This window comes from Calidris pugnax, unplaced genomic scaffold (genome assembly GCF_001431845.1).
Source record: "Calidris pugnax isolate Ruff unplaced genomic scaffold, ASM143184v1 scaffold4, whole genome shotgun sequence".
Classification (NCBI taxonomy): domain Eukaryota; kingdom Metazoa; phylum Chordata; class Aves; order Charadriiformes; family Scolopacidae; genus Calidris; species Calidris pugnax.
In genome coordinates this window covers 8834651-8856257 of record NW_015090781.1, presented here as the reverse complement: position 1 = coordinate 8856257, position 21607 = coordinate 8834651, and the positions used below count along the sequence as shown (strand labels likewise).

The 21607-nt window shown below is 41.8% G+C and overlaps 1 protein-coding gene across 11 annotated transcripts in view; it reads left to right on the top strand.

Moving 5' to 3' along the window:
• ABLIM1 (actin binding LIM protein 1) overlaps nt 1-21607 on the top strand; it is a 197014-nt gene that overhangs the window by 27892 nt on the left and 147515 nt on the right. For 10 of the 11 annotated variants that reach the window (XM_014958511.1, XM_014958495.1, XM_014958460.1 and 7 more), the window contains exon 1: nt 17932-18063. The exons of the other annotated variant lie outside the window; for it this stretch is intronic. In XM_014958511.1, coding sequence (XP_014813997.1) covers nt 18024-18063 — 40 coding nt within the window. In that variant the 5' untranslated portion in view covers nt 17932-18023. Of the gene's footprint in view, nt 1-17931; nt 18064-21607 lie in introns of those variants that run through there. 11 annotated transcript variants of the gene reach the window in all.

Here is a 21607-nt window from a genome sequence, read left to right as displayed (position 1 = left end):
CATGAAGATGATAAGTACACGTGTTTGAATTTGAAACTGATGTCAGCAATGCTGAGAAGAGCTTTTAGAATTGGAGACTTACTAGCAAATTACGGAGGCAACAGAGTGGTGGAAAAAAATAAACTTACCGTTTTCTCTTGAGGTCTAATGATGACAAATAGCATTGTAGTTTCCTCAGGCTTGCTTCTTTCCTTCCTTGTTTAGTCTTCTCAAGAGGAGAAAGGTACCGTGAAGTACGGGAGCACCGAAGCCAGTCAGTCTGGAAGCGGCACTTCTAGCAAGTGTTTGCCTGCCCATTGACAAGGCTAGAAACGCACTGGAATAATAAACAGACGTGATAAGGGGAAGGAAGACATAAAATTCACTCCACTACACAGAATACATTACTTTGGGCTTTTTGTTTTTAGCTCTCACCAGGAAATTGCTGCAAGTAAAGAATATGACGGATGCTTGGCCCATCAATGATACCGACGTGGGATATTTGTCAATTATACTCTAAAAATTTTTGGAGCTGTTTGTCTTCTATTTTCTGTCGATCTCTTGTATCATGGCTCTCACCACCACATTGCTTCTCGTGCACTTTTTGTGATGCGAGGTGGTGTCAGACTTGACTCATCCTCGAATGAGTGTGGGCAAAGGCGAAAGGGGGTGGCTGCCTGCCCTTCTGCGGGGCGCAGGCTTTTTGCTTACTTCATTATGGGACTTTCCACTCCTTGTTTTGATGTTGCAGAAATTGTATTCCAGGTAAGAGACAGCTTCTAGTTATAAGCATTTCCATTTGCTTATATGGTTATTGCATGCACCCGTTTGGTCCCTGTTGCATCTTTACTGGTAGAAGACATCCCACACAAGACTGTCTTCCTTGAACTTGTCTTCATTAGACTATGGGTTTGAATGCGTGGAGCTAGAACATTCAGCAAAATGATAGTTCAGCTTCATTCTTTTCCTCCATGCTTTTCCTCCCTGGTCTATCTGCAGGGTTTTTTTGTCTTGAAGGGTATAGGACTACCTATCCCCTGCATGTTTTGGGGATTCAATATTTGACCTCTTTTCATTCTGTGACAAAATGTAGACGGGCAGTAAAACAAGGAGAAAAGGTTGTTCACGGTTAAAAGCAATTCTCTCAATCATACACTGAAGTTCTTAGGCTTCAGACAATCTGTTGTGCTCTCATGGTATGGATTTACCCTCAAGCAGTACTATCTTCCTACTGTATTTGCAAGTCCTATCCGGCAGGTTCTCCGAATGTAAAACCCCTCCTGCTCACCGCAGTGGGAGTTCTGTGTGTCAGGACTTGGTATCAGCCTGCTTCCACTGAAGGCTGTAAAGTTCTTTGAATCCTTTGGGACAAATGGTGCTACGTGTAGGGGATGTTTGTGTGTGTATGGTTGGACTCAGTGATCTCAGAGATCCCTTCCAACCATGACGATTCTGTGATTCTGTGTGTTATACAGAGGACGGTGTGGATGGCTGGCTTAGATTCTGTAATGCAGCACAAAGCTTGGTCTGTTCCTCCTTCCTCTCTTGCGTGAGTGTCTCATGAGAACTTGCAGGAAACCTACAATTAAAGAAGACAAAGCACTCCTGAGGATTTATAGGTTTTTGTCAGTCTCAGCGTTAATCCTAAGGCAGGTAAAAACAGCCATTGTTTTCCAGTGCACATTCATTTTAACATGTGATTTGCCTGAGATTTGTCAGAAGGTCTGACAGAGGTGCAGTTTAAGCTCAGACATGTTAGATGCCACTGCAGGCTTTTTGTGGCCACCTCCTCCTTGCTCTTCTGTGCTTCACTCTTGCTGCCTTTCTGCTCAGACCTGTGTATCCATAATATCAGCACTTCCACAATGCGGGGTGAAGTAATGCTAGAGACAGAGAGAAAATCAGTCACCCCCTCACACTTAAATGCACACACTCAGGCACGTATGCATACTTGCAAACCCATAGTAATTTAAATAGTTGGCAACATAAGGACAAATTATCCTGGCTTTATGCTATTTCAAGTTTTACTGGAGTCCAAAAGGTTTACACTGATCTGAATTTCAAAGTGACTGGTGAAGCTTTCAGTTAACACACTGCCATGGAGCTGGGTTTCTGTAGGAAGTCAGTGTCACACCAATTCCATGGGTGGGATGCTGCTCAGCTTCTCCAGCGCTCACTGCTTTGCAGATGCATACGGCTGAGTACAGATTCTTGGCACGTCTAAGAAAGCTACTCTTCCAATTAGGCGAAAAGAAAGGTTGTCTGACTAATTGTGTTCTTCTAGTAATTCTGTTAGAGAGAAGGCGGCGACTTAAAAATCGTGATCCTTAGGAAGTCAAGTGATATTTGAGAAAGTGGGGAACGCTGCTTACAGCTTGTTGTGGAAAATATTAGGAAGATGCTTGGCAAGCAGCATGGGTTTCTTCTCAGCTTGTTTTGCCTCCCATCTGTCTGCTTGACTTTGTTCCACTCTGCAAATGTAACTTCCTTGCATTGTCAACTGCTGAAGGGGTGTTGTTTGAAGGAAATGGTTCATAAAAACTTCATTAAAGGTTTAGGGGGAAATGGCAAGAGCAGTAAATCTGTCAAAACAGGTTATTCCTGTCCCCAAATGAGGCAGCTGGCAACCCTGGTTATAAGGAAAAGTCTCAGTGCTCAGCGGCTGCTACCTGATCCTTCAGCTTAATTTCCAGCTCTGAAGACTTGTGTGAAACTCAGGCTGTTTTGGTTCATTTGCATTGAGCTCCTGCTGTAGTCTCTGTACATAGTCTGCACTTGAGGAGAAGCTGAGGGCTGTCGAGTGCAGCTCAGATCGCAGTTGGCATCATCCACAGCGTTCGGCGGCGATGGCCTTTGGAGCGAAGCCCGACAGATGCGTCATTTGCTTTTGCTGCTTTTTCTGGTATGAAGACCCTGTCCCTCCTGACACCCTGTCCTCATTGTCCCTCTCGGACCTCCAGCCATCACCTGACTTTTTCAGGAGACTGGGGGTGGGAGAAAGGCTGCACCCTATTGCTAGGGTTGCTCTTCTGGAGCACACAAGGCTTTTGCTGCCAAGTATTCGTGGGAAATACTGAACAATTCCCATTTTTCTGTAATGCTGTAACTGCAGATGGTACCTGGGTACGGTGTCCCACATGTATCAGTACAGTCACCAATACAAAACCAGCTCTGATAATGGGATTTGGGAGATTCTGAAGTTGGATGACAGAAGGATTTTAGATACGACATATTCATCAGTTGTTTGCTGCTCCTGTCATTGGCCTGAGACCTTCTTGGGGAGTTATGAGGGCCCAGAAACCTGAGCCCTAGAGAAGACACTAAAATATATGAATGAAACAATGGAAATGCTGTGTCCAAGCAAAATGTCACTTATAGATAGTACTAGGATATTTTTCCCTTTATTGAGAATAGGGAATTTTACAGCCATGGTTACTTTGGTGTTAAAGAGTGTAACAGCCTTGTGCAAGAGCACGTTACGTTACAGGGAGCTCACACTGTAATGACCAGGGAGATAATGCAGGTATGGTTTTTTCTTTCCAGCCTCATAGTTTGATACAGTCTGATGGAGAAACATAGGAACAATTAATACAAATTAAATAAAGGAGTGAATTCAGAGTTGAAGGGGCTCTGATTGATTTTAATTTATTCTTGTAATGAGCTAACTGAAATTGATTAAGGTCACTCTTACGAACGAGAGAGTGTCCACAAAAGGCTGTAAAGTAGTTTCTGTAATACTTTCCAGAAGTTAATTTGAGTTAATTTTCTGAAATGTCTGCAGGCAGAAAACCCATTACAATCCGTATGTGAAGACTGCAAGCACTCAAAAATAAATCTACCTGGCTCCATGTCCTCGGTGCCACAGCAGGTAATTACTGTGAGGAGGGAGATGCTGCAGTACCCCAGCGGGTTGCAGGCAGCGCAGCGTCACACCGCAGTCCCCAGTGTTCAAGTCTCTCCTCTGTGCAAAACCATTGCCTCGAGCCTGCATCAGGGACCAAGGACAACTCCTAAATCTGGTAAATTTTACCTACCTCCTACTCCCAGTGCAGTAATTTACAGTTGCTTTACCTTGGCTCTGCTATTTGCCACCCTCACCCACAGCTGAGACAGCAAGTCTTTAAACACTTTCTCCAACCCTTAAGCCAGGATTACTCTGTGGTTCAGCTGCTGGGTGAGACTAATGCCAGGTTCCCCAAGGAACGAATGCACCACCTGGCCAATGAGCTCCAGTTGTCTGGCTCTGTGCCTCGAAGGCTTCCTGTGCTGCCAGATCCTGCCGGTTGGTCCCAGCATGTAATTTTTTTTTTTTTGTTGCTGCTGTTCTTATTAATGACTCAGCCAAGATTGTTTTGAAAAGGCTGTATCTCCCTTTTAAATTCAGGAAGGTTGGGAAAAAGGAGGAAAGGATGGGTGCATGGGAACTGCTCTGAGCTGTTTGTAATGTTCCCTCTCTAAATTACAGCTGGAATATCACTCTTCATCATAAGAGCTGTGCCAATGCCACCCTACCACATGGAAAAATTGTTTGAGAATATTCTGACAGACTCCTTTCTCCGCTGCTTGGAGTAGAATGTTTGAACGTCTCTTCAAATTCAGTGCCCTGTCATATGCTATTATTAAAGGATTGTGCTGGTCACAGGCACTAGTTCAGCAGCCCAAGAGATCCATTTTATACTCAGAGCTGCCTAGAAAAGGCCTCTGCTTTTATGGGGTAATTCTAAGTGATATGCAGAGGTGTTTTTTTTTTATCTTCTGTCTTCTCAGATGCTAAGTGCCTTGACTTCCCAAGAGTCACAGTCCTTTATTATTGAATTGATTGTTTCCACAACAGTACTGCTGTGGAATATGATGGTAATGGGAGATGCTGCGATGAGGTGGTGCATCAGGACCACAAATAAAGAGCTGGTCTCCATCGTGATAAGCGCTACCGAGTCATACTCTGATACCTTGAAGCCTGGCTTGTGAAACCTGGACTAAAGACTGAGCCCATGCGTAGAGTTCTACGTGGAAATTATCCAGGAGCTGAAGTCAGTGTAGACTGTGGCTGCCCGCTAATTAAGTTGTTTTTGTTCCTGCAGTGCCGGGGCTGCGTGCTGGCAGGCTGTCAGCAGCTGCTGTGTGCCAGCAGTGGTCCAGGCTGGCTAATGCCTCTCCGCTTCCCAGCATTCCCAGTATCCTCCCGGAGCATGGCTCTGCTGCTGGAGGTGATTCTCATACCGTTTGGAGGATGGCTAAGTCTCCTCTCACACGTTTCAAAGGCAGAGGCGTTTGTCCTCAGTTCTGGAATAGACACTGTCACCTCGGAACACAGTGCTGTTTTTTCTAGTCCTCTGGTGGGGCAACCAGGGACATAACCTGGAGGTCACTTGGACTGGCAACAATGAAAGCCTGTTTGTCCAGCCCTAGTTTGTGAGTCTGGAAGTATTTATTTGCAGGGACCTTACTGCTCGGGTGTGTAATGGGGCGTACGCAAGGAAAAGAAGTTAAAGTGGGAATTCATTCAAGGGAAGATGTGGAGCTGTCTTCCCCAAGGTAGTTTTTTCCTTAAGTAGATTTTTTTTTTCTCCTGAGCTGCAAACAAGAGTTGTCACTACAAGCAGGTCTGGAACAAGCATTTCAGCTACTTTTAAATAAGCACCTCTACTATTTAGTTCTAGCGCAGGACAGTTAATTACCTCTCCAAGGCACTGGAGCCATTTAAAATACTTCCAAGGTTATTTCCAACTCATGTCCCGTCAGATTGCCTTACGATAGTTTTATTCATAGCATGGGTTTGACTTCTGAGAACATGCCTTTGGATTTTGGGGTGTGTGTTTGTGTTGGAAAGGAGCATGTATTCTGGTATGGTATGGCAGAGCTGAGTAGGAAGCACGGCCTTCTCGAGATCCAGGGTTTTTTTTATCTGCTTTAACTTTTCTTTTTTAAACAACTTCAACCCTAAGAAACACTTAGAGTTTTTTCTGGTTTTAGTGTTGTTTTACACAAAAGTAATACCATTTGCATAGAGGAGCAGTGTTTTTAATTTCTGACAATGTGAGTAAAATGCTTATCAGGACATAGGTACTGCTGGTTATTCCCAGGATTAGATTTTTTCCTTTTCTGATGTGATTATAATCAAAAACAATAAGAATGATGACCCAGCTCATTTAGTTTAGTTTGGAAGCTGCTTGTACTTCAAATTTACTAAATCTGACTTTTTGGAAGATGGGACTCTCGTTCTAGAGTTCCAGGAATTACTGCTTTGCAAAGTAGTTCATGATAATAATGAAGTGCATGTCTATGTTTGCTGAGACAGCTGACTAGGAAGTGTGTGTGTGGGGAGAATTGGTGTGGCCAGACCAGCTGGAGATTTTAAAAGACAGTTTTATAAGGTATTCTGGTGCCTTTTGGAATAGGGTATGGGTGGCCTGGAGATGGGGAAACTTAAGTCTCAGATCTTTTGATGCTAAATGACATCTTTTGAATTTGGAGTCTAAGACTCAATACAGCATTTAAGGGGTTTTGGTTTTTTTTTTTTTTTTTTTTTAAATTGATGGATAACACCATAACTTATTTTTATTTTAGTATTTTAGATTGATGAAAAAGAATAGTAATTGTAAATTCAGTCCTGAGATCACCAGAAGAATTCTTTTGGCACTGCAAAAGATGAGAAAAATCCAAAATGCACCTTTGAGTACACAATAAAATTAAGCTTAGCAGTGAACCAGAGTTTAAGATTAAAAATAGCATTCAGTCTGAAGCTGAAAATAGTTCTGAGCTGGAAAAATTAGTGACACTATAATAAAGCTATCTGAAAACTGAGCTTCCGAGAATACGGGATCCATGTAAAGGTGTTTACATAAAAAGGACAAATGCTGAGAGTGGAACAAGGGATTTGTGTTTCCAGTGGAGGTGTCTGTAGGGTACGCGTTATCCAGCCTCTCAAATCTCTGATCAGAGACACGTACTCTAGGTGGAATTTGTTTTGAACACAGTTGACCTTGAGTTAGGCTTCTGATTCTCTTTAGTGTGCATAAACAACCTGCTAAAAGGCCAAATGGTTTGTTGGGTGGTGGAGTTTTTTTCACTTTTGATTTGTCATGGAACAATGTGAAGCTCATGATAAAAATTAGTAGAATTAGTGTGGGGGTGTCACCAGTGTGCATAAGTTGCCGACTAAGAGCTCAGCTAAATGCCACCTAAATCTCATTGGCTTATATTAAATTTTGTTCATAAAATTGTTCCATGGGTTCTCAGATGCCAAAGGGTGGAATTGTTTTCTGATTCATCTGGGATGGATGGCTAACTAGAACAGCTCATTCTTTAAGGAGAGGAAGCAGACCATGTTTTAGCTGCTCTCTGTTCTTTCCAGGAGAGTGGATTAATTAATAACTAGAGAATGAGGTGTTAAAAGGCCTTGCTGCTATCCCTTTAGTGAATGTAACAGGAAAAAAAAATGGACAGAAGGAGTAAGTTGTTGCTAGTGATACAGGGGAGCGGGAGGAATTCCCAGTTGGTGACTCAAGTGGTGATGGTTTCCATTTAGGATCCATGCATAAGAACACCTCAGGCTTCTGAAATGATTAAACAGCTTTTCATAGCCCAGACTGCTGCTAAATTTCAGCCAGTAGTGATCACCCTTTAACCTGTTCTCTCTGGATTTGGTGTGTAGCAGGGATGCAACTTTGAATTTGAATGTGCTCACAGTTCTCCAGGTCAGTACACAAATAAATTGATCTCCCATTGCATATTTGTGGTCAACCCGGGGAATATGGACCAAATAGGTGGACTACAAGGACTGGGAAAAACTGGCTGGACCTTCAGGCTCATAATGTCAGCATTTTGAAGTCTGACTAGCAGCCTGTGACAAGCAGTGTACCTCGGGGCTTGATGCTGGAGTTACTGCTGTTCAACATCTTCATCAGTGACCTAGACAGTGGGGCAGAATGCCCCTTAGCATGTTCACAGATCACATCGCATTGGGAGAAACCATCAATGCACTGAAGGGAGAGCTGGGCTGCTGTTCAGAGGGACATAAGCAATTGGGAAGAACGGGCCAGCAGGGAACTTGCAATGTTGGGTGAAGACAAGAGCAGTTTCACACACTGGATGGGGCAACCAAGCAGACTGGGAGCAGCTGGTGGCCAAGGTGGAAACTTTGCAGAAAAGGACTAGTGGGTCCTGGTAGGCGGGTTGAATGTGAGTCAGCAGTGTGTCCTTGTGACACTGGAAGCTTATTGCAAAGTGGAGTAAGGTACACAAGATTTGCAAGAACGTAGCTGGCAGGTCAAGGGAAGTGATTGCTCCCCTCTCTTCAGCACTGAGGGCTTCCTCTGGAATGGTTTCCAGGTTTTTCCAGTTTTATCCCCACCCTCCAGTGCAGGAAAGGTACTGACAAATGAACAACTACAGCAGAGTGCTGACTGGGGATCTGGAGCTTGTGACCTACATGGAAAAGCTAAAGGAACCGGCTTTGTGCAGGCCTGGGGAAGGGGCTGGCTGAGGGTGGCTTCAACTACCTGACTGGATCCATGTTGTCTGTGTATCCCCCTTCCCTGACTCTCCTTGGTACACAGAGAAAGGGTGGAAGACAACTGTCACAAATTGCACCAAAAGAAATTCCAGCTAAATTGAAGGAAATTGTTTTTCACAATGGGTGTGTCTGAGCCCATGATAAAATTACCCAGAGAAGTTTTGCAACCTCTGGAAGTTTTCAGAAGTTGATGGAGAAAGGCCCTGAGCAACTTGATCTAGTTTTGAAAGTAGCCCTGCTTTGGGCAAAAGGTTGAACTAGAGATTTCCAGAGGTCCCTTCCAGCTGGATTTATTCTGTGATTCTCTTTTGAGACTCTGGGATTCTGATGGCAGTGCACTGCTGAACGTAGGGGCTCCTGCCCTTCGGCACTCTGTGGTCTGCAGCTGGTAAGAACAGGCTCTACGGTTTTTAGGCTGAAATCTTTTCATCCTTGTTCACATCCTAAGGAACAGTAAGGATATCAGGGGGCTGCTTGTCAATAAAGCACTAGCCAGAAGGTACAAAGTGATGCCAGAAGAGTTTGGGCGATGAGCTCTCTCTCCATTCCCCAGGCGTTGCTCTTGCTTGTCAGGGCTCTTCCTTTTAAACTCTGTCCTCCGGATGGTGAGTGACCTGACAAACGAGTGATGGTCAGTGTGAATTTCCATATCTTTGATCTCTTGTCCCACATGGAAGTCCTGGCCAGAATTCTGCTTACTCTGGCAGAAAATTTAGACACAACCGAGCAAGGAGCTGCACTCGGATGCGCTCTGTGTTCTCCCCGTGTGTGGTTTATAACATGCGAGGCACTGAGGAATAGCCATGGGGAACTACTGGGTACGTCTGGCAGGTAGCAGTGGATGTGCTTCTCAGTTTCTGTCCTTTGAAACAATAAATAAATAAATAGAACCACTGATTCCGTGAGATGTCCCTTATGCATTTTAACTAGAGGCAAATGCCATTGCCGTACTTCTAAAGAAAACTTGCAGGTTTAAAAGCATCTGAATGGGAGTTAAAAAAAGAATAAATCTCCATTTCTTTTGACTTAACAGCCTCTACCAATTTTAATCCTGCATATTTCTGACTGTTTAACTTTCTTTACTGCTTGTGCAGATACTCCTGAGGTCTGTGGTGCTGGCACTTTCAGTTTTCTCTGTTTACCATAACAAAATAATGATAAGAAGGACAAAAAAAAAAGCCCAAAAAACCCCAAACATTATTTACTCAGATTCCCTAGTGGTTAACTTCCTGATATTTCCAGTGAGGCTATTGACTAGACAGGTGTTGAATTTAAGGTTATAAAAATCAGCTTTTGTTTAGGTTTCTGTGTCACCTTGCTTTAATCACTGTGACAAGAAAGAAGTTTTCTTGGTCTGGAGTCACATCTCATACGTAGTAATTTCAGTGGTAATAAAATTTTAATGAAAGAATTTTTAATACAGGCTGCAATAAAAATTGCCTTGCAGCAAAAATAAGAAAAAAGAGCTATAAAGCATCATTTGAATTTTTCCAGTATTGTTGCCTCTCAACTGGGCTTTATACTTGAAACACATGGAGGACTATAAAAGCCTTCAACTGCTTCAGATTTGCCCCTTCTAGGAGATTTTTGAGCCTTGGTCTTCAGCTATATTGGTGATTTATCTAAGCAATAATTATCATAGAGAGACATTTATTTTTTTAGTTGGACATTTATTCTCATTTTTAATATTCCCATCAGGTGCATCTGTGCTTCAAACAAACGAACAAACAAACTAAACTGAAAAACTGTCTTGTGGGTTCCTGCCTAGAGGGTTCTAAGACCTTAAGGTTCTTTGTCTGGCTTTGCTAGGGATTTGTAATTTGCTAATTTAGACTAATTAATTCCTTTCTTTCTACATCCTAATTTTGTCTCCTGTCCAGTGGTTATCATTTCACCTGTTCAGGTTTCAACAGGTAGGGTAGTGTTACTGTGTTTTTTACAGATCTCAGCCCAGTAGTGTCTTACCCTCAGTAGAAGCCTGTAAGTGTTATTGAAATAAAAAAGAAAACGGCTACAGTTCTTGTTTCCTCCTAAAAGAGTGCTGTGGTTATTCTGGAAAGGCAGAGGATGTCAGCTGAATTGAATGCTCATTTGAAGAAATTCTTAAGGACATAACTTAACCATTTATTTTTTATTTTACTCTGGCTAAAATGAATGCTTTTGACCCAACTTGAGCTACCAGAACAGCTTAGTGCAAGAGCGACTGATCAGGGGTCTTTTTTTGATTTGGTGTTATAAAACAGTGCAGATGAAATGTGGAGAGATTTGTAAGCTTGAGTATTTATTCTTGAGAAATTACTAATTAAGGTGGAAGAGATTACAGCTCATACAGGAGTTGTGTGGAGGAAAAACAGAGGGGTCTGCTAATAGAGCGTACTGGTGACACACATTTGGGTGGCATATTCAGTATGAAGTGGGGATTGCATATTGTAAAGAGGCAGATCATAGAAATAGGTTGAAATTCAGTTTACTTAGTAAGAGACCTTTGTGTGCATGGAGGCTAAGAAGGGTTTTTGCTGTACAGCAGGAGTTTACTGTATGAATGACTGTAGAGAAGAGTGGTGATGCCTTGTTTGATGACAGGATGGTGGTGGGTGGGTTTGTAAACAAGGATGTGTTGCTTCAGCCTAAAAAAGAGACAATGTACCTGTCAGCGCACACATCCAAAAGTATATGACACTTGAAAAGGGAGAAGAGCCATTTTAACTCATGGATGATGTTGTCACAGAAAAAAAAAAAAAGTTTATGAATATCTCATTAACAAATTTAGTGTAGGAGCTAGAATAAAATGAATCCCTACACCAGCCTTCCACTGGAAGTATTTGCAGTATTGTCTTCTGCCTGTCACTGTTTATGCTACATTTTCATGCAGGTTTTTACAGTGAAAATTGTTTTTACTTCCCAGTTTTCCTGTGTCTCTTTGCAGGGCATAAGCAGAACCCTGCCTGACTCTGAACAGTACTTAGAACATAAGAAAAAGTTTTCACTGACGTTAAAGAAAAATGTGGCCGGGAAAAATGGAGGCACTGTTTAAATTATCATCTTTTTGTGAGAAAAATTCTGCTGTGCTTGTAATGATGTACACTGAAAGTGCTCTTCTGCATCTCCACTCTGCTTTAGCTCACCGTAGCAAACATCCACGTGTGCAAGATGGTGCATGAGCATCACTGTTTCCTTTCCTGTACAGTGCTTACAGGCCTAGGCTTTATTTTTGTGTTATAGAGGCCAGGTTTTTTGCTTTCTGACAATCTTTACAGCTATTACTCTATGTGAGTAAGTCCTTCAGCCAGGCATTTCATTTAGGTCTGAGCTGACTTCTTTGGGGATTAAAAGTCCTTCTTGAAAAAATCAAGAATGTAAATATTATTCTGCCACTGAGAGAATGTAAATATTTTTCTTCTCCTTGAGAATTGTTTGGCAAGTGGACCACAGTCGCAAGCAACTTGTATCAAAATTGAGACCATTCAAAAAGATCTGTAGTAAACTTTTAAAGGCGATGAATGAAATGTCAGGTCAGGAATTCAATACTCTAGTACATCATTTAGTAACTCCTCAAAGCTGAAGGAAAAAAGATGTCAAGAAGTTAGGATTCAGACTGTCAGTTCTTGTAAACTGATCCTACCACTAACATCATCTTTCTGAGAGAGAAGAGGGTTGTTTTAAGTGTCAGGTAGCAAAATCAACCATAGCTAGCTGAAGATCTGGCCCTAAGTTATTTATTGTAAAGATTTGTTAAATGCCAGCCTCTGGTGGTACTAGAAGTCACTCTAAACTTAACACACTTTCCTTCTGAAAGAAAAAACCATTTGCTTAACCAACAAGATGCCAATAAAAAATAGAATTATAGAAAAGTTAATTAATGAGATGATTTTAATAGGTCCTATTTTGTTTCTTGGCAACAGAAAGCATATGACAGTCAAGTGTCTGCCAAATGTTTTATCTTCATGTTATCCATTTGGGATCCGTTGCCTGGCGCCTGAATTAAAAGCCAAAGTCAGGGGAAAGCAATCAGTATCAGCAAGTTCCCAAGCTACCTTCCAGTGTGGAAAAGCAGAGGGAAGGTGCACATTCTTGGAGCTTTGCAAACACTGAGCTTAGCTGAAGGAAAGACAAAGTTGTTAAGTAAATCTTTAAATGAAGTGTGATGGGAGACTGCCATTTTACTCTTGGAAACTTATTTAAAGCTCAGTGTATCACAACTGGAATATTTGCGTTTCTTGCAAGCGTACATTGAAATCCCAGTAGAATTGACTCAGCCTCCTTCCTTCCCGCATGGATATGTTGGGAAGCGTGCAATTTACTCCTTCTCTTTGCCTTCTGATAATGAGTTTAAGGACAGGGATGCCTGGGCTTTTTCATCAGGGCTGTCACTAACTCAGTGTGTGACCTCAGAAAATAACTTGGCGTCTATATGGGTGGAATTTTTGAAACTAGCTGCCTAAAATTAGACATCTAAAAATACACAGCTTGTATTCTTGCAGATGTAAACTCTTGTTTCGGATTATTTTGTTGGAAAAATCTGGCTTCTATGTTTGTTTACCTGTAAAACTGAGTGGTGTTGAGAGACATGATAAAATATTCTAAAATCTTTGTGCAGAGAAAGCATGTGCAGCATGATTCTTGATTTGATTTGATATTTTATTTTATTTTTTTAATTTAATTTTATTTTATTTTATTTATTTTTTTCCTGAGGATGTAAGAATTTTGATCTCAACCTGATCACATCAGCAGATGAAGGACTTAAAAGAAAAACAAAGCTATCCTGGAAGTGTCTCCTCATATAGCACTGGAATACAGTGGAGCTGACTACTTTAGAGTGTAAAGCAATGAAAAGGAGGGATGTATTCCAAAAGGAATTAGAAAAAAAATATAGATAATAGTTGCATTGGTAGCTGCTAAACACGGATTTAGAGGCAGTCTCCAGCTAAACCACCATTTTGCTGCAATGTGGTTGAGAATCTAGAAGGATCCCTCAATATTTGCCCTGGTTCATCTACTTTTTTCCCTTAAGCACTTCCTCTTGACTACCAGCAAGGTTTTAGATCTTTATTTATGCCTTACCTAATTAAAATACTGTACAAGTTAATTAATGTTTTTAAAACATTGAGATCATCAAATGAAATGGATATGCAAGAATTTCAAATGATGTCTGAAGGGGGAGGGAAGGTCTTTATCTAACTAGATCCAGTGTTCTGCCGTTGGCCCAAATCTCTCCCATAATGAGTTTCTCCACAGGCTGCTGCACTGGATTCTAGTGCTGTCTGGGTGCTGGTACTTCTGTATTAATATAGGCCTCCTTTTAAAACTGTGTGACAGTTTACAAAATGCTCTGGGATACACTAGGATGAAAGGTACATAAATACATGTAAAATGCTATAATTAAGATGCAATTAGCAATGCACAAGAAAGGAGGTTTTGCCTGGCTACACTTTATATGTCTATAAAGTTTCCTTTTTCTGGAGCACAGAATGCATGGCATAACACTTGTTCTAAGCAGTTACACTTGAAAATAATTGCTGTGCACAAGCTCTGAGGAAGTTATTGTAAATTTGTTTCTGCTGTGAGACAGAGGCATCCACAGTGGTGCAATAATTTCACAGGATGGGGAAAAAATTCTGGAGGAGTCACTACTGGAAGCTGTAAATGAGAAGGAGAATTACTAGCAATCAGGAGTCTGAGCCCGGATTGGGAGGCGAGGGGAATTGTTAGCTGAAGTAACGAGGAAGAGTCTGCTTGTAATTTTCCTCCTGTGATCTCTTGGTTCTGCTGCTGTCACATACGAACCAGCTCTGGCAATAGGGCTGTGGTGTCCACAGGAGCTGTGAGGGGGTATTTTCTGTTATGTGGGACTTGGAGTGAGAAGAAAAAAGGAGATAAGCTATGAAGGAACAGGGTAAGTTAATTTTCTTTGATAAGAGTTTATTGGTTTCCTTTAAAGTCTCTGACATTTTTTTTTTCCTTATGTGGTTTTGTTTCATTTTGTTTGTAATAATTCTCTTTAAACAGAAGGTGTAATGGCTGCAGAGACCATTGGGGTGAGATTCATGAGACCTAGATTTGGTTTCTGGGCTGGGCACAGAGTTTTATGGTCATGGGCAGATCACAGATCACTTAGTTTGCCCGGTGTTTTCCTCCTCTGTAGTATGGAAAGAATATTTCAACAGGGATAAAATCTTCCAGGGAGCATACTGAGCTCATATGGTCTCATGTTGTCTAGAGAACTTTGAAACTTGAAGGAGAAATTGTGATGCTTTGTCTAGAGGGAGATACACACAACAGGAATGTGCTGCCTTATGGATCCCTGCCTCTCTAAAGTGGCCGATAACATTCTTGATTTGGAGGTAGTTTTTGATTGTGGGCACTTCTGTTTGGGTTACATGAAGTCTGTAGGGAAAAAATAAAAAAAAAGGCAATAAAAGAAAATGAAAATCATGCAAATGAGCTCTTAAATTTAAGAAACATCGGGTTGTTGGTCTCTCTAGTGCAGTACGGAGAACACTGTTGTCTTTCTGTTCTTCTGGCACCGGCGCAGTTCTGCATATCCCTGGCAGCATGGGGATTGATTATTCTCAGTCACTTTGTAGGAATTACAATAGGCCTGAGAACTGTGTAGGATGGAATACGCTAAATCCGATGAAATTGCTGGAGAACTAATAGCCAGCAAGTCTCTGCTGAGCTTTAATAGCCAACAAAAACATCCCTCTGCTGAGCATAATGGACTGCAGTATTTCACAGTCCTGTCACTTGGCGAGATTTACGTGTTTTTTTTCATGGGAACAACACACAGTGTTTATGGCAGCAGACTGGCAGATTTCAAATTCTCCAGGGTTTCTGGAGGCTGGACCTTCAGCTTTAGGAAACGTGTACGGAAGTTCCTGAGATGAGACTGGGGTCTAGCACAGTGTGTGAGAAGTGATCACTTCTCACCTGGTGTACAGAACTACGAGGTATGGTCAGTTAATTTAATGTAAATGAAAATAAACATAAAACGAATTGTATTACGGAGGCGATGTGTATGTACCTACGTGGCCATATAGAAGACTTCAGTTTATATAGGTCTCGAATATAGTGTCTGACCCTATAGCTACCAATAATACACAGCCAGGGTGAGCGTGATGACTTGTACAATATGTAGATGTACATTGAATCATTCCCATCTTCCTTCTCTTTCATCTCTTCACCTAAACAAAAAAACCACCAAATAAATGTGGTTAACTGCAGAAGTGACACTGACATACTTCAGGAGCTTCTCTCTTAATGAGAACACAAGAAATTATTGCGGGACCCAGAGAGCTCCTTTTCACAGTTGTATCTAAGACAAATACACAATATGTAGTTGTATTGAGTAGCAGAGTAAATAAAATGATTTAAATAAATAACTAGCGGTCAGCACTTCCTGGGAATATAGTGCTTTATTTTTTTGTGTCTGTAGAACAGGAATAATTGTCTCTGCTTACCACATCAGAGGGGTAGTAATGGTAATTAAAGTGTGGATTGCTTTGATTATTAAAAAGAAGAGTGGGGGCGGAGAGAAAGCAGTGTTTCCGATGAGCTAATCATTTTCAGTCAGGCATGTTAAAAGTCCAAACGGGGTGAACGCCCTGTCCTGCACTCCACTTAATTTGGCAGCAAATAAAATGTCTAAAGCCAGAGGAGGAGAATGCCAGACTGAGAATAAAGGTAGAGAGACCGGATTCTGTGCCTGTGTTTACTTTTGTCTGTGTGTCTGTATGAGTGTGTATTTTTAACAAGCTGGATGAGAAGATGACAATTCATTGTGGGAAAAATGAAGTCAAGAGTTCAGGAAATTCAGGATTTAGTGTTTGAAGCAGGGAATTAAAAGTAGTTGGTCATAATTTGGTTGGATTTAGCAGTTCCCACCCAGGAACCTGAAAATTTTTGTATGTTTCTGGCGTATTTTCATACATGTTTAGAGGAGATGGAGCATTTTTTTGCCATCTAAAGTGAAATAATGGAATTTTTGTTGCAGCAGACTCTTTCACTTCATAATAATGTACAGAGTACAGTACATGTGTTCTAGAGAGGGCTCCAGGTTGCAAGTTCTCTGCGTCTGCACCTTGTGTTTGGCTGCTTTTCAGTCTCATTTCCTAGGACACAAGGGTTATACAACTGCTCTGTCAGTCTTCCCTCCCTCCTCATTTCAAGGAAACAGCACTTAAAGATGCTCACCAGTAGTTGGGGTACAGGAGAGAGGTGGGAGGCTGAAAGGAGAGAGAGTGTGGTTTAGGAGGTATGAGCAGAAATTGAAGGCACTGAAGCAGTTAAGAAAGAGAGCTTAAGGGTTCTGTGGATGGATTTAAAGGACACAGAATCATAAAATGATTTGGGTTGGAACGGACCTTAAAGATTGTCCTGCCCTGGGCAGGGACACCTCCCACCAGACCAGGTTGCCCAAAGCCCCATCCAACCTGGCCTTGAACCCCTCCAGGGAAGGGGCATCCACAGTTTCTCTGGGCAACCTGGGCCAGGCTCTCACCACCCTCTCAGTAAAGAATTTCTTCCTGATAGCTAGTCTAAATCTCCATTGTTTCAGTTTGAAACCGTTCCCCCTTGTCCTATCACTACACTCCCTGATAAAGAGTCCCTTCCCATCTCTCCTGTAGCCCCTTAAGGGACTGGAAGGGACCATAAGGTCTCCCTGGAGCCTTCTCTTCTCCAGACTGAACACCCCCAGCTCTCTGAGCCCGACTTCACATGGAGAGGAACTGGGAAAGCAGACAAATGGAAAGGAACTGAAAATATTTCTGGGAATGGTATTGCCAAGAGGATGTCACATGGAGGCAGGGCAAACCTGATGGGTGTTGAGGATGTTGGAAACAAATCTGTCAGAAAAAAAAGATTAATTAATTCAGCTGCTCATGGAACAGTTTGTCTCTGGATATGTACAACTGCGTAGAAGGAAATGCCTGGAAGTCTACACTTAGAGTCAGCCTAATTGCCTCTGTCCGGGGGGTGTTGTGGGAACCTGGGGAAGATGCCTGGCACTTTGGCTTTCCCTGCTCCGAGTGGGAGAGGAAAGTGACCACCGTGTTTCTTTGACCCCAGTTTTACTCTTCTGCTTAGGTGCAATATAGCCATTAAAGAAAAGCAGTGGAGTGGAGATGAGACGCAGAGTGAAATAGAAAACAGTCTCAGGACAAAATCAAGTCCGTTTGCAGTCAACCTGGTTAGGATTCTTCCGTGTGAAAAAAAGTTATCAATAGCTATAGTTGCTTTGAGATGGTCAATACATTGGAACATGTCCCTGTTTGAGAGGCAGCATACTGTGGTCCTGATGACTAATGGAACATCTAGAGGAAAATATTCACTCTTCCTTTAACTGGGAACACAGACACACCTATTTTGCTGGGGCCACTCCCTTTAGTGCTGTTCAACCCAGGAAATAGGAGGACTGAAGCCATCGGGTGAGCCACCTCTGAAGGGTCCCAGTTGTTCCTCCAGCTTGTCATCTGGACTCAGAGAGGCTCTAGCTTTTGAGGGCCAGAAGCATTCCTGCTTGAGAGCAGAAATGGAACTGGAGATACACCAGAGCTCCACAAACGGCAAAGGTTTGTCCTGGGCTATAGCTCTGCTATGTAAATCTCTACTGATAAACTATGTAGGGTCAGCCATCCACGGGAGGTTAGTTCTTGGATTTACAGAAGTTCTGAGGAAGTTCTGTTGGACTGAAATTGGGGTGTTTCTGATTGAGCAATTTCTTTACTTTAGTTTGTTTTTCTTCACTGATTTAACCGTTAAGCACCGTCCCGGTCTGGTGTATTTTCTGAACCGTGGACTTTGTTCCGTGGCTGAGCAGTGCGGGCACCCACCCGTGTGTTTCTCCCCTGGACTGGATTTGTTGATAAAAGGAGCAGAGCACAACGCGGTGGAATTAAAGAGGCTTGTTATCCAGCTCTGACTCCACGTGTATTTTTGTAAGAGGTATTTCACTGCTCTGTTCTGCGGTTTGTCTGTCTTCTAGGTAGAGGTGAGGCCAGCACGCCGTCGCTGTGGGGTTGGTTCTGTATAAAGAGTTTTCTAATGGCAGGTGGCATTAAAGCACAAAGCATTGTTAATTAATGGCTTTGAATGAATAGCTGATAACTGATCTGTTTTCGGTGCTATTGAGGGCAGCTTTCTGTGGAATTTAACCCGAGGAAACGTTGCTGTACAATCTGTGACTTACTAACTGAGCACACCTACAAGTTCTTGGCCGTCCTGCAACCCTCTGTCACTTCTGTTTGCTTTTGCTGGGAGCGGGAGGTGGTGGGACCGGGAGCAGCTGGTGCTGGTGAGCAGCATTTTCCCTTCTTCAGAGGTGCTGGCAGTGTGACTGCACCGTGCAGAACCCCAGCGTGTAGCAACCTGCAAGGAGCTTCCAGGGGAGACGAGTCTCAAAGCGTTGTGCCTCTAAACACCAAAAGCACCTTCAGCGCAGTTTTGGTGGTAGGTTACAACAAAGTGATGTAAGGTGGATACTCTTTGCATCCAAGAGGCATGCAAATCTTAGTTTGCTTAGTAAACATTTCTCTCTTTTTATACCACAATCTTAGAAAAAGGCGGGGGAAGAGGCATAAGTATAAAAAATATATATATAAAAATAGATATTTAGCTTTCTTGGTAGCTCAAGTGTGGGTGGTGGCATTCTCTGCTGTGCTTAGACAGATAAATAAACCCTTAGGGTACCCATTTGTCTTCAAGGGTCACAGCTGGAAGAGGTAAAGTCTTATTTTTTTCTTTGCATTGTCTAATCCAAAATTTGTCTCTTCAAAATAATGAATGTCTGACGTGGATATCATCTATTGTTATGGGTCTGGAGCTTTCCTAGTGTGCAGGCAGACGTCCTAAAGATCTGTGTACATCTCTCTATGAAAAGTGTCACTTTACCTTAAAAAACCCCTGCAACCCAAACTTTCTACCAACTGTTTATACCAACAAAAAAAATATTTTTTTTGTTGCTAATTAGTCTTGGTAGGCCAAACACCCTAACTAGATACAACAGTTCTATTTCTGTTGTTTCTCTCCATGTGTACTGAATTAGGTATGCAAAATTACTTCTTTTTCCTTTTTCTTTTTAAAATAGTAAAGTAATTCTTTACTATTTTATTCTTAAAATACTACTTTGGATTTGCTACATTAATAGAAATTAATCTCCACAAAAGTGCAACGCAATAGCATTTGGGTAAAATCAGCTGGTTTTATATTACTGTGATGTGGGAAACTGCCATATCATTATGTGAACTGATGAAATGAACGTTTGTCGGAGTCCTGTGGGGATTTGTTCTGGTGAGGTTTGGCTGAGTGTCTGGTTCTCTGTTCCTGACCAGAGGTACTGGGAACTGGGGAAGTCTTGCCTCTGTCTCTGCCTGCTTTGGCCAGAACAGGTGATCTGGAAATCTCTTCTCACTGTTGGGTCCCAGGAGATAAACTCCTGACGGCCACGCTGATAAAGCAGAGGAGAGAGGACTGATTATTTCTCCTTCTGCTCGCTGTGTGTTGGCACTTTCTCTTCCCTAGCGTTAGGGAAGCGTTGGGTTGAGAGTCTAGCCCTTTTGAAATACAATATATGGAGAGATACTTTGGGGGATAGTTGTTTGTCATTTCATGAAAGTGGGTAATGAAAGCAGGTTAATTATTTTTATTTTTTTTTTTAACTTGTTTTTAATCAGTTTCCCATGCTGGCTTTCACATTCTAGAAAAATGATGCACTGATTCTGTTTGTCAGCTGTCGATTTTGAGTTGGAAGAACTGACCTTATTCTGATAATAATCCAGTAAGCAGCTGGAAAACTGATGTTTTTTACTTCTTCAGAACCAATTCATTGGTTCTAGGAAAAGTATTGGGAGGGTTTGGATTCTAAAGAAAGCATAGATGTGGGGAAAAAAATCTCGATTAAAAAAACAAAGAGAAAACCATTACAAAATAATGCATTATCTTGTAATTCATTCATATTTTAAAAGTAAATAACTGAAAGCTGCCAACTAGTTTCAGTCTGAAAATATGCATAACATATGTTTATAACATAAGGTTCTCTACTGAAGAATCCTGTGGTGGTCAGCACCTGTTTTAACTGATTCATCTGAAAATATTGCTCAGTGCTGCTAGAAGAAGCTCATCAATCAATTTTTTTTAGCAGAGCCCGACAGGTTGGCTGACTTGCCTATTTTCTTTAATTGTTGTTGCTGTTGTTGTTTTGCTGTTCTCAATTGCAGAACTATTCCTAAATCATACCGGGCCAAAACTCCTCCCAAAATTTTGAAGATGTGCAGAGAGTGTTAGTAGCAGAAGGGATGTTGAAGCTGAACTGCATGGAAAAGGGATTTTTTTTTTTTTGGTCATTGATTTGTGTCAGTGGTAAATCTGTATATTAAAAAAATACCACAGTGGTAATGTCACACAAAGAAAGGAAAACTAAGCTTTGCTCTGGACTGAGGGAGTGTTTACACTTAAAAAAACCCCAAACAAACCAAGCTCCCAGTATGAACTATGAACTAGTAACAGTTGTTTGCACTCTACGTGAACTGAAGAACCAGAGCTCCCATTGTGGAGTAACTGTGTAGATGCAACATTTGATGTATTGTAGGGGCCAGGAAAAGCCAAGACTCCATGATGATGACTAAGAATGCAGCAGCCGACTGGCCAGGCCATCATGACTTTACATTATGTTTTAGTTACAGTTTATTTAACCCCTTTACTTTTATGTAGAGTCCATCTGCTGGAAAATGTACTTTTGTTAGTAGCCCACAAGACACATGACCATAACGGGCAAAACCAAATAACCTCAATAGATAGCATTTGGTCAAGCAGTGGCAGGGTAAGATCAAGAAATTCTTACTGCTGTAAATGGTTGTTGGAAATAGAGTACAGTAAATATCCAACAAGGAGTCGACATAGTGGTCTTAGATTCTTTGTAGCTATTCCATTTGACTCATTCACCATTCGTTTATTGGTTCATCACTGTCATATGTAATACCACTGGAAATATTTTTCCCAGTTTTCTAAGACCTTATTTCATACCTTCTGTTCCAAAATTGTAGCTTGCTGATGCCGAACGCACTCCACTTCCACGGTAGGATCAAGGTTCTTGATTTAGCACTATCTTTGAATAACTCT